This window comes from Mizuhopecten yessoensis, unplaced genomic scaffold (assembly GCF_002113885.1).
Source record: "Mizuhopecten yessoensis strain PY_sf001 unplaced genomic scaffold, ASM211388v2 scaffold4559, whole genome shotgun sequence".
In the NCBI taxonomy this organism is placed as follows: Eukaryota; Metazoa; Mollusca; class Bivalvia; order Pectinida; family Pectinidae; genus Mizuhopecten; species Mizuhopecten yessoensis.
The window spans coordinates 229,837-243,563 of record NW_018405607.1 but is presented as its reverse complement, the minus strand read 5'-3'; the positions used below and the strand labels follow the sequence as shown (position 1 = coordinate 243,563).

The window sequence follows — 13,727 nt, the reverse complement described above, 5'->3', positions numbered from 1 at the left end:
GATTTTAAAGGAAAGATGTCTTTGAAGAAAAAATAATAATTTCAGCATGACTCTATAGCTTTGATAAATCATTTCTGAAAAGAAAACGATACCTTACACGACTTATATGAGAAAGAATAAAGATGAAATACACAAAATATCATCAGTGGAACTAGACCCAGATTTGAACCCTGTACTTCAGACTGTTATACTATCATTCTAACCGATTTTACTTCCTGATCATTGGAAGTGTCTTGGCCAAACTGTTCTAGAGCTAAAGTTAAAAGTAAGCTAAGGGGAGGTAACTGTTTATAGAGAAAAAAAAACACAGTGCAGTGGGACAGGGATCCTTGACAGAAACCATAACCAGAAAATTCAATGTCAAGGTCGTTTAAATATTCTGAGGTCAAGGTCATTTTGCTTATTTTCAGACCATCCTTTGTAACCAGACTATGTATGAGATCCTGATGAAGTCTGGGTCCTACAGGTCACTGGAGAGTGCTCTGGAGGCAAACAGAGCAAAGCAGAGGAAACCTGTTGCATTCTTCTCCCTGACCCAAATTGAAGTCGCTGTGCTGGAATCAGCTGTAGAGCTAGCGAGACTGGTCGACACTTCGGTGGATATTTCCCTGTTGGATATAATAGAAACAAGTCTTACAGAGGTATATTGTCATTTGAAACTAGATACAGCGATAATCCAACTTAGGTAGCTGTGTACAGTAGAGGGTTGTGGTCATGGGTGATATTTTTGTTAAATGGCTAACCCCTGTATAATATGTAAAAAAAATATAAAAATAAAACTGTACTAAAATTGGTATACCAGGTAAGCATGATGAAGTGGGCTATGTGAGCTTCACATTTGTGAAAAAAATAAAAATGTTTTTGGTTCGAGAATGAAATTTTGGCCATAATCCGAAAGGGTGCTTACACATGAAAAGCTAGCATTACAGCAGGTAAAATTTAGACAACAGCACACAACGCAAAATTGCAAAATATCAAGTTTGACAACTTTACTGGGACCCAGATAATTCTGCAACAAAGTAGGTAATCTTTAATTTCAGACAGAAATTACGAAAAAAATTGTAGTTGCGGGGGTCAAATTTTGGGTCAAAAATAGCTTTTTTTGGTAATTTTTGATGTGGTAACCATGGTTTTCACACAAGTGACATACATAGAAAAAAGAGGTTTATACACTTCTCAGTACTTTATATGTGTAACCGGGTATCAAATTGACCACCAAGTCGTTATTTGTCGTGAATAATTCTTTATTCAACATAGGTTAAAACACCTACACTCTGTAACAAACACAAATTAAAAGACTACAATTACTCTACAGTAAAAATAGAAATACAGGTAAGTAATCAAATAATCACTCCCTGTAACCTATAACACACACATATCTCTTTTACACACTCTAAACAATTTGGGCACAAACAAATAGACATGTATACATACAAATTATATAAAACAAGATATTAATCACCCTATTACATATGTATTGTAAATATAATGCAGTTAACAAATATATATACATGTATATATGTGTTGTGTAGGGTAAATCCGCTGTGTTTACTTTCTCGACATGTGCCTTGTTTTTCAGAGTCGGGCCATTTCTACTGTACACTGCTACCTTAAAGCGGGAGTTCCGATTCTGACTATGAAAAATGTAACTGGAAATTTGTATTGCATGATTTTGATTTTGGCCTTGTTAACCGTCCACAATAAGGGTAATTTATCATGACAGTGGATATTAGTCGCATCACACCCTATATATGAGGGTCGAACATTTACACTTGTGAAAAGCAAATACTTTACTGAACTAAAGTTGCCAGGTTTACATAATAGTTCGTAAAATAGGGTTAGGCTGAAACCTGTCGCTTTGAGATGGAAAATCTGTGTTTGTACAATGAATTTGTTTAATTCATTGTAGCACGGAATTAGATTAGATTGTTATCTAAGTCCGTGATTGTAGTCACTGAAACCATTTTTGGCAAAGAAAATTATTGTGAATATCTGAACAATAAACAGTGTGAAACCATTAAGGTTAAGATAAATTGTAAAGACCTGTCGTAATTCACTGCTCGAAAAGTTCTATTTGTTACCTGGAAAATTGCTTCAATATAATGTGCCAGATTTCTGAATAATCTTGAGTTCCCTGTTAAATATTAACAACATCATCTCATTTTGAGCTATATTCTACAGAACGCAATTTTATGGTTCAAGAAAATAAAGCATTGAAAGAGGTAGTCACATAGCTGAAGGTTAGATTGTGTCATCTCCCTTCCAGTCTGTGTTGGGCAAACTGTAATAAGCTTGTCCAATTGTTTGTGTTGCGAAACTGGACTGGGTTGATCTTTGGCAACCTGAGGTAGCTCCATTGGTAGAGCATCCGTCTAGAGTTCAGAGGGTTCCCGGGGTAGAACCCGGTCTTGCCGTAATGCATTTCTCTTTCTCCTGTTACATTTGTTTGTCCATATATGAAATCTTGTCTGGACTTACTCCTCACAATTTGATGTACAGATTTCAATAAAACTTTTATGCTTTTATGCATGATGGATACGTTAGGTAGTTGCACACCTGATATTTATACATTTGTATTTTGGTTTCAACTTATTTACCACCCTGTTATCACCCTTTTTATACTTATGTAATTATGTCACTTTATTTAATTTATACAGAAATTATATATACTTTACATCAAACCAACCTTTAATTTTCAATATTCAAGATGGCCACCATAGTCCCTGATTGGCTGAGACAATATTGGTAATGAAATGAGTTCTATTGGACTATGTTTGTGGACTCTTTGTCAGATTGATACATAGAGGATTCAGGATTTATTTTACATTTTGAAATTATTTGACTCATGTTTGCCTCTAAAGCCTCTGATGTCTGGGATTTTAAAAGCTTCACTGGTAGAGCAGGGATTATTGGTGTGCCTGTGGCTTCAATACATGTTTTTCTTTTTGTCTCTTAAAAATGTTGTTCTGAATAACAGAGAGACTTGGTGTAATGATATTTGGCCTGTGCTATGTTGGAGTGAAAGGATATCAAATTTCATTCCCAATAAATGATTTTGACTTTCTTTCAAAGTCAACAGAATCAACTGTGTTTAACCCTTTTAAAAACTTCCGTAAATCAAAGAAGCAATTTTTTTATAAGGAAATTATATTTTTTGGCCAGTGCTAGTAGCATGTTGGATTGCAGGGCCTAAAAGACCCTGCATTTAATTTCAAGGTCACAGTGGTCAGTTGTCTTATAAGGTTTAAACAACTTCTGATACATATTTCCAAGGGTCCTAGAGATTCCTTTGCCAGTGACATTGAATAAATAACAAGTGAGTTATTGAGGCCTATTGGGCCTTTTTTACTGATTTAAAAGATGATCATTTTTTTTTTATATTATGATTTACAGACATGCTCAAGTGATGGCTCCAGAATTTCCGTCCCAAGATGGTACTTGGATAAATCTTGTGTTCACAAGAGGGGATCTCTATGTGGCAGAACCAACGAAACAATGGAAAAGGTATATCTCACACAAAAAGTAGTTTGTTGATCTACTGTACCGGTATAATTGTCCTGGTGGTGTTATTTTCCTGCTCTTCACAGAAGGATTTAACCAGAAGTTCAACAATGCAGCAAAAGTTTCTAGTTAGTTATAAGGTTTAAATTGGTATTACCAAAATATAAAAACTTGATAATTCCTTATAATTTGAAATACAATTGTTAAAAGAAATTTAAACTTATTTATACAGTACATCATTGTTTGACCAATCAGATAGGACAATTTCAAGAGGGTTTTGTTAGGTTATCACATCAAACATAAAAGATGAACAAATGCTAGCTATTACTCCTCAAAATTCTTCAAGGAGGTTCTGACATGTGGAAATGTTTGTATTGTGACTCTGTGAACTAACCATGATATATAGGATCTTAAATGAGTTTTCATTTCATATGAGATTTCATGAAACAAGTCTTAGGAGTTTTATTTTTGCGAACCTTGGCGAGCAAAAATTGAAACTTCGAGACGAGTTTCATAAAAGCTCATATGAAATGAAAACAAATTTAAGATGATTTTTATCACATAACTCAGAAAACATTTTGACAGGTTTTAAAGCCAAAATGTAGAGGGCTTAATCAAACGGAAACAGACATTTTGTTGCGCCATTCACAATTTATGACACGTCATTGTCCATGTTATGACGTCACAATCAGTTTCTGACTGGCACAGCCAATGAAAAACGCTCCAGGGTATATTACATTAGTGACATATGTAAAAATATTACTTGGGCGAATTAACTGGATAACAGGCCGATTATGTGATATATGGATATTTTTACATAGGCAATCTTTATGGCTTGTTTTTAAATTTCTATATAATCTAAAAAGAAAACTTTGTGTGTGCATGTTTCTTCTCTAAATAGTCATTGGGGAAAATGCAAATATTTCTAATTTAATCATTTACAGTACATGACAAATTATAATACAATAATGAAGGAATATGTAATTTTGATAAACCGAGTAGTATGAAACTAAAGCATCCTAACTTGTTATTGACCCTTTCACCACTGTAGACCATGATGGACTCATCCAGGTCAATGCATGATAGAATCTGCTAAAGTTACATAGGGGTGAAAGGGTTAAACATCCAATGTGCAGATTTTATTTTATAGGTAAGGTCGTTTAACAGCTAAGGTCATTAAAGGACATGCCTCCATGTGTGTATAGTGTCCACCGTATGTGTGCTGGAGGCAGGGCATGGAGGTGTATTTGCCTCCTTGTGGTAGCACAAATCTGTTTCCAACTTTAGAGTGCTTCCTCTCTTAAATACCATGCTGAAGGCACCTAGCAAAGCATTCCACCCAGTCACATTATACTGATAATGGGTGAACCAGTTTTTGTCATTTCCCTAATTATTGAACTCAATGTGAAGTAGGGAATAACAACTATCATTTTAAGGACCTATGAATGTCCCAGCATTGGGATAGAATCCATTGCCCTCCTTACCGCAGCAAACATTCAGCTTTAAAGCCAAAAGTAAGGTTTCGCCAAGAAAGACACTAGGAAACAAAAAATACTGGTATTTAGAAATAGAGAGAAGTATAAATATCCCAAATATTGTAATGGGTGCAGCAGCTTCATTTTGGTCACTTTTGTGTCCCCAAGTAGAGGGCACAAAAAGAAATCCCCAACCATGAAGGGGTTTCCCGCATTAGTTGTCACTTACAATCATGCAGTGGGTAACAGAGGGTACACTTTTTTCTCAATTCCCGACCTTCAGGAGAGCCAATATGGAAAGAAAGGGAAAAAACATGGCATGTACATATATGTCCAATAACTCTTTTTATCTTTGAATTTTAAAAAATATATGAAGAAAACTACAGTTTCTGTAGACTAACATGACAACTGGTGTTCTTCTTTGTTGACAGGAAGAATGTAAATGCTGTGAGGTTGTTCTGTGTGCAGCCATTCTGGGTCTGAGAAAGCAGGACATGTACTCTCCTTTCATGTTTCTTGTTCAGAAATTGATTACCAAGGTAATTAATGATCAACAGCCTCACTTTTTCATTACTTTCTAAAGCAACAAGCTAATTCCTAAAAACAAATCTGATTTTGACCCTTATTCCTTCTTCCTTTTCATGATAACATTCAATTTGCTTTTTTCTTCCAATAGTAACATTAGTCACTCAGTCATTTCTTTTCATGGTAATCAACTCAATGCTTTCCATAGTCACAAGTAACTTTCTCTTTCCATCCTAGAGTAACCGATTCTTGAGTTCCCCGATCGGACATGAAAAGGTTGGGGTCACCTGCCGGACCATGTGGGTTTTCTCCGGGTACTCCGGTTTCCTCCCACACTAAGAACCCCCACGCGCTAACATCCGGGCCAACAAGAGTGATTAGTATAAGTTGAAATAACTTGTTTCATAATTATTGTTAAATAAATACATTTTTTTAGAGTAACATAATCAATCAGAAATTCCTTCCTGAAGTGACAGTCAAATCTTTCGTTTTTTTCCTGTAGTAACATTAGTCACTCCCTCATTCACTCCCAGAGGAACAAGTTACTCTCCTAATATAATTCCTTTGGCTCAGAACACTTTCTCTCTCCTTTCTTGCTAAAGTCACAATAAACTCATACTGTCTTTCTCAAGGTAACAAACCACTACCTCACCCCTTCTTATGGAAATAAGCCGCCCTCATTTTCCTCGTCATGGTAACAACCACTAATTGATTCTGTCCCAAGGTAAGAAGCCAAGCTACTACCCCATCCTTACTCAGGGTAACAAATTCTATAGATAGGTAATAACTGAATATGGAAACATGGCGGGGAATTCATGTCTCAAAGAACTTTTATTTATTGAATTACTTATAAAAAGAGGGAAAAATTACTGCATTTGCTTTTATACTCTAGTTTTGCACCACTATTTTATTTTTTGGCTCCATTGAAAAATGGTAATTGTGATAGCAAAAATTTAAATGAAAAGGACAGGTGCCAGTCATTACATATACCTCTTTGTATTTGACTTTGAATAGAGTTCAAACGGAAAACCACTGAGCAGACGGCAAAAAATCAAAGATGGTGTCTCGGACAGGAGCACTTTGAACAATGAAGTATTTATTGCCAGGGAGACGAAATTATTGGAGAAGATACAACAACTGGAGGTACAGTCAAACCTGTGTTAAGGGACCACCCTAGGAATGTCCAGAAAGTGGTCTCTTAATGCAGGTGGTCTCATAACACAGGTTTAATTCATAATGAAACACTGGAATAGGGAACATTAAAAAAGGCCTCTTGACACAGTTGGTCACTTAATGTAGGTCACATGATCAGCTTTAATTTTAGCAATACTTTGAGGTTCTTATATACTGCTTTATCACAACCTAGTTCGGTTCACAAATTATTATCCATGGTTATAGGGCCTTTGCAACAAGCCAGTATGTTTCTCAACTCCCTGGTGAGCATACAGCCGGTGCTGCCATTTCAGCGCTCACTGCGATATTTCAACAATTCCAGCACTGCACAACCACTTACTCATTTACAGCTGAGTAGACTGGAACAAGCGGAGTAAAGTATCTTGTTCAAAGATACAACACAGTACCACTAGACTACCGTGCCTCCGTTTTGACTGTAGATATGATTCTGATTCATAAGAAAGTTAAATTTGAATGTTTGGTTTATGTCCAAGCTTAGACAATGGTCAGGGGTACAATGAGGTAATTTCATGTTCATTTCATTTGTATACTAATAGCTGCGGTCCCCTATAAGGTTCAGAGTGTTTAAAAGCATTTGAATTCTGGTGTGTAGGTAGATGGAAGATAAATTCCTGGCATAGTATAGATGTTGTATTATTTATTATACCCCTGCAAGGCAGTTAGGGGGTCGGGGTGGAAGGGGGGATACTGGATTCATGTTTTCTGTCCATGTGTCTGTAGGTAGACACAGTATTGTCTGAACAACTACAATTTCCAGCTGAGTTTCATCAAACTTTACAGGTGTAGTCAATACAGTCTGAAGTTGTGCCTCTGTGATTAATATTTGGAACTGGCGATTTTATGGGAGTTATGCCCCTTTTTACAAAAACTGTTTTCCACGCTACTCCTCTAAAAGAACTTCACATATTTGAGTTATGCTTGGTACCTGTTACCTACATTCTGTGACTATATGTAGTATACTTGTAATAAAGTTAAAGTTATAAAGTGATAGTGTACAGAGGCAGTTATATTTTGACCCCCATCACCCACAATCTTTGTCTTTGTGCTTACTTAATTTTACATTCCGCCACTCAAATATAATAAACAAAATGGAAATTATCTCACATGTTCTTCATATGGTTATATTTGGAAAAGCCCTTCCCAATTATTATTTTTCATTTATTTTTACAGTAAAACAGATACAATGTCACACATGTAAACAATTTTTTAACAATCTCAAACTTTTTTTTCTTCTAGGAGGCTTTGTCAAAAGAAAAACAGAATGGAATTGATAAATTAGTGAAAGTCAGGAAAAAACTGAAAGAGGCTGAGCAACATCTGACTCGGAGAGAAATTTCTGTTATTGATGAAGAGGCGCGAATACAAGAAAGTTATAAAACAGAAATTGAACAATGGAAGAAAAAGTCGCAGGTAAACAAATTTCATTCAAAGGGGTTTGAATAAGGGGCATGTACGTATACGATGCAGTTTTGGAAAATAAAAATTTAGCAATTTAATAAAAGTCACAGATAACAAATTTAAATGGGCAAAACTGCAATATATACTGTATACAACTGAATAAAATATGTGCTCTAATAAGCATTAAAATGAAGAAATAATTAATAACTTGGTTATGTATGTTTGAAAGATAAAATAAATTAAATGATGAGTATGTACCTTTCAACAAAATTGCTTCACAAAACTTTCTTCACAAGCAAGGAGAAGGGTCCTGTGCCTTTAATCTCAATCCAAAACAACCTGAATACATGAAAGAAACCAATTAACACCGATCATACAAATGGGTGAACAACATTATTACAAGCCAGTCTGGCATTTTAATCATTTGAATTATTGACTCAATGTTAAAGCTTTTTTTTAATTTAAACTGACTAAGCACACTTTAGTGTTGCAATGACAAAAGAAAAATAGAACCATGACCAAATCATCTGTTAAATTTGAAATTGTCACAGGATCGTGAATTTTGTTTTCTATGGTTGTTCATACATTTGACACGCAAAGTAAACAAAACATTTTATCAACAAATAGTGTTGCTTCGAAAATTCAAGACTTGTACGACAACGTCTAGTGATGAGTGACTAAGGGAACTAACTCCCATGAACATTTTAGTCAAAAATATATACTAGTAGTCAATAGTATAATGGTTCTTTTTAGGCAAAATTAGGAGAGCTTGAACGTTCACTGGTGAGGAAAGATGACATCATTGTGAACCTTCAGACAACTGTGGACTTCAAACAATCACAGCTGACTACAGCACAGAAACAGGTAACTTTGAAAAGTTCATCTAATTAACATACTGATTAGTTTTTTGATAAATAGAGGTTTCCCAAACGATTGATGGATGATTATCATGTTAATCTAACTCAAGTTAGTTAATCTTCAAATTGTATAAAGACACGAGGTTTACTTCAGACAGTTAGATAAACTAATGATAACTAATCATCGAATGTTTTGGAACCTGTTTCTCCCATAACGTTCAAATTTTATCTGAAAAAACACGTTATCTCTTGGAAAATACATCATGTGTGTTTTCAACAGGGGAAACTATGGCCATGGAGTATGACGTCACAATGGAAACTGATGTCACAAAGCATTGTTATGTGACGTCATCAATCAAAAATTAACCAATGAAATCACGTCCAGTGTGTTACCCACTAGTGGGTAACCAAAATGTTTACTAACTCCTAGCAGGTTTATCCAATGAGTTGGGAGTGAGGAACCTGCAGTGGTTGTGGGAGAAACTCATTTATGATACTAAATGAATATTTCTAAAGATTTTCGTCATCAGTTTCAATTCGATTCCAAACCTTAAGTTGACAACAAGGCTACACACCATTTTGAATTTGCTACTCGCAACAGTTCTAACATTTCGTGCTGTTATTTGGTGAGATTTGCCTACATAAACATTATCATTAATTGCATATAGAAATAAGTATCACAGTATATCGAAAGACGTAAAAATCCCCACTTATTCTCTTTCACTTCATCTATATTTGAAAAGATAATCTGCTGTTTGAATGAAAATAATCTAAAGTGCCATTCTGATTGGTCAATACCAAATATTACTTTTGATATCGGTCACAGTGTGAAAGATATCAGTTTTATCTAGTTGATAGAATTTGATATCTCACTGGCAAAGATGTCATACAATTCCTGTTACAGTTAGAAGCCAGTGATGCAGCATCAGAAAGGAAGGTGGGGTGTCTGGTGGATGAGCTGATGCACTATATATCACAGAATCGTAACAGGTAAATTATATCTATCACATAGTGTACTGTGTAACCCAGTGACTATACCCATGTCATATTTTTTGGAGTATTAACCCATGTAATGTGGCCTATCAGCCCTGTGATTGGTTGTAAGTTTCAATTGTTTCAATTGTGACGTCACGCTAGGACAAGTAAATGACGTCACAGACTCACGCACTGGAGTCAAAATGGCGGCTTTTTACATTTCAAGGTTGCATGAAATTGTCCTTTTCCACGAATTAATGCCACAAATCTTGATTATGTGATAAAAAAAGGATCTTAATCTTGTTTTCATTTTATGTAAGATCCTATATATATTACATATCAAAGAACTGTAACCGATGAAAACAAACATCATTTGAATTCAGCATCATTTCAATAGCTAAATATTAGATAGTGCAAGTGATTTGTACATGTGATATAAATGTTGGGCAAATAATATCTAAACATTACATTAAGAGTTCATTTGGGTTCACATGATAAAACACAGACTTAAGTATGTACAATAAACAGAGAGAAAAAAGGGTGTTAATACAAACATGATATTAACAGATGTGACACAAGGCAATGATATTAACAGAAACTTTGATACTAAGCAATATCATATTAAAGGCAATCTACTTTTTCTTATTTAAATGTTGCACTGACTTATCCTTGAGATGTAATGCTCATCGAAATGCTTTCTTGTGCTCATTGAAAGGCACAATCCTGTTTTGTCAAAGAGACAGACTTTATAGCAGTTAATAATGCATTTCTTTGTTGATCACAGTTTAGGTTTGTTATAGGGATAACTGTTCATCTGAAATAAATATAAGTTATCAGATAAGGTAAATGTTCTGTTCAACAAGCATTGTCATTCCAAATCACATGGGACATTTTTATGTTTAATTGAAACAGGACAAAAAGTCTTTCAAAATTATGTGCGGAGCAGTGCCAAAATATTCAAGAGGATGAGTCAAAGGAGAAATGGCAGCTACTACAGGAACTATGTGACACCATTTTACAGGAGCTACAGGTAAACATCTAACAACGACTAGCAAACCGGAATTTCAAAACGGAAATAACATTAATTCTCAAAACTTCTTTCTAACAATAGTTAATTGTAAGCACTGGGTATACCCAATGAGTTAACTATAGTTTTTACTTCAGAAAACAGGTTTTATATTCATGTAACTCTCACTATCTTTCCAGCTACAGTAGGTGATGTTTTTGCATGTGTTGCAGGGATCTTCCCAGAAATATTTTAGCACAGGGTACACTGCTTTAAGTCACACAGAGACATACACCATCAACAGCATTGCCTCAATATGATGGCACGTCCTTTACCTTTCTTGGAAGAGAAAGTGCTGTGATCAGTTTCTGATTCATCTCCTTTTACTTTTTCAGGAAGCACAGGTGATGTTTGTGTGTATATTGATTTACTTCCCTTCACTTTTTGAGAATTGTGAGATTTTACCTTGTTTATTGAAAAATTTGTTAAAGGTTGAAAAATATCATTTAACATTGATTAAGCTTACCAGCTTTTGAACAACTGGGCCCTGTAGGAGTACTGGGCCCTGTAGGAATACTGGGGCCCTGTAGGAGTACTGGGGCCTGTAGGAGTACTGGGGCCCTGTAGGAGTACTGGGGCCCTGTAGGAGTACTGGGGCCCTGTAGGAGTACTCGGGTCCTGTAGGAGTACTGGGGCCCTGTAGGAGTACTGGGGCCCTGTAGGGCCTGTTCGTTTATGCAGAACAACCAGCTGGCTGTCTTTAAATGTAACAATTTAGGGTATAAATCCTGGCAGACCTGCAAATGTTTATGCAGGCCTTGCAAGGCTTTGTCAAGGCTCGCCTGAAAGCGGCATCAGATTACTAGGTCCAACCTTATTAGCTCACCTGCCGTCCGGCATCAATATTTTATTTGAAACAACTTCTTGTGAATAATCAAGAGGCCTAGGGTGATGATATTTGGCCAGTAACATGCTGGGATGAAGGGCTACCAAGTTTGTTCACTTGAACAATATTCAAGGTCACAGGGATCAAATATGTTAAAAACCTTTAAACAACTTTTTGTGAATAACCAAGAGGCCTAGGGTGATGATATTTGGCCAGTAACATGCTGCGATGAACGGCTACCAAATTTCTTCAAATGAATGACCTTGACCAATATTCAAAATCACAGGGATCAAATATGTTTAAAACCTTTAAACAACTCCTTTTCAATAACCAAAAGGCCTAGGATGATGGTATTTTGTCAGTAGCATGCTGGGATGAAGGGCTACCAGGTTTGTTCAAATAAATGTTCACTCATTTTCAGGGTCACAGGGGTCAAATATGTTGAAACCTTTAAACAATGTCTCCTGAATAACTGATATTTGGGCAGTAGCATGCTGAGAATAAGGGCAACAAAGTTTGTTCAAAAGAATGACCTTGACATATATTCAAGGTCACAGGGATCAAATATGTTTAAAACCTTTAAACAACTTCTACTCAATAACCAAAAGGCATATGATTGTGATATTTGGCCAGTAGCATGCTCGGATCAAGGGCTACCAAGTTTGTTCAAAGGAAAGACCTACACCCATTTTCAAGGTTACTGGGGTCAAATATGTTTAAAACCTTTACACAACTTCCTCTAAAATAACCAAAAGGCCTATGATGTTGATATTTGGACAATAGCATACTAGGATAAAGGGTTACCAAGTTTGTTCAAACAAATGACCTTTGCCCATTTTCAAAGTCACAGGGGTCAAATATGTTTAAAACCTTTAAACATCTTCTCCTGTATACCCAAGAGGCTTAGGATACTGATATTTTGCCAGTTACATGCTCAGATGAAAGGTTACCAAGTTTGTTCAAATGAATGACCTTGACTTATAATCAAGGTCACATGGGTCAAATATGTTTAAAACATTTAAACAATTTCTCAATAACAAAAAAAGTATAGGATTGTGATATTTTGCCAGTAGCATGCTGGTATAAAAGGGCCACCAAGTTTGTTCAAACAGATGACCTTCTCCCATTTCCTAGGTCACAGGGGATAACATGTTTAAAACCTTTAAAAAACTTCTCAATAACCAAAAGGCCTAGGACGATGATATTTGGCCAGTAGCATGCTTGGATGAAGGGCTACCAAGTTTGTTCAAATGAATGACCTTTACCCATTTTCAAGGTCACAGGGATCAAACATGTTTAAAACCTTTAAACAACTTTTCAATAACCAAAAGGCATAGGATGATGATATTTGGCCAGTAGCATGCTGTGATAAAGGGCAACAAAGTCGGTTCAAATGAGTGACCTTTGCTCATATTCAAGGTCACAGGGATCAAATATGTTTAAATCTTTAAATGACTTGTTCTGATTAACCAAAAGGTCCAGGGTAATGATATTTTGTCAGAAGCATGCTGGGACGGAAGGCTATAAACTCTGTTCAACTTAATGTTCTTGTTCGACTTTCAAGGTCACAGGGGTCATATGTTTAAATCTTTTAATAGGTTCTTATGAATCGAACACTGATATTTTGCCTGGAGCTGTATAATAGTCCACTTTTAAGATTACAAATGTGAGATTAATACCAGATGAGCGATTCAGGCCCATTGGGCCTTTTGTTTAATAAACGAACAACTATAGTCCAACCGGTTCAACCGTTTAAACGAAAACGACCTTACGTCTCTTTACCATTCCATGAGGAGGACTGCTGTTGTTTTTTCTGTATCATGACTCACCTCCATTTATCCTTCCAGGAAGAGTACTGCTGTTGTTTCTGTGATAATTGACTTACTTCCCTTTACCTTCCAGTAACAGCA

At 35.8% G+C, this 13,727-nt stretch overlaps 1 protein-coding gene across 3 annotated transcripts in view; it reads left to right on the top strand.

Moving 5' to 3' along the window:
- Window positions 1-13,727, top strand: part of LOC110449313 — a 46,582-nt gene that overhangs the window by 12,683 nt on the left and 20,172 nt on the right. For 2 of the 3 annotated variants that reach the window (XR_002462838.1, XM_021496083.1), the window contains exons 11-19: window positions 411-641; window positions 1,580-1,645; window positions 3,394-3,504; window positions 5,408-5,515; window positions 6,516-6,644; window positions 7,932-8,105; window positions 8,847-8,957; window positions 9,855-9,940; window positions 10,838-10,955. Coding sequence is in view for 2 of the 3 variants with exons in the window: in XM_021496083.1 (XP_021351758.1) it covers window positions 411-641; window positions 1,580-1,645; window positions 3,394-3,504; window positions 5,408-5,515; window positions 6,516-6,644; window positions 7,932-8,105; window positions 8,847-8,957; window positions 9,855-9,940; window positions 10,838-10,955 (1,134 nt within the window). In the remaining variant the exon portion in view is untranslated. The remainder of the gene's footprint in view (window positions 1-410; window positions 642-1,579; window positions 1,646-3,393; window positions 3,505-5,407; window positions 5,516-6,515; window positions 6,645-7,931; window positions 8,106-8,846; window positions 8,958-9,854; window positions 9,941-10,837; window positions 10,956-13,727) is intronic. The other variant, XM_021496084.1, reaches the window with a different exon arrangement.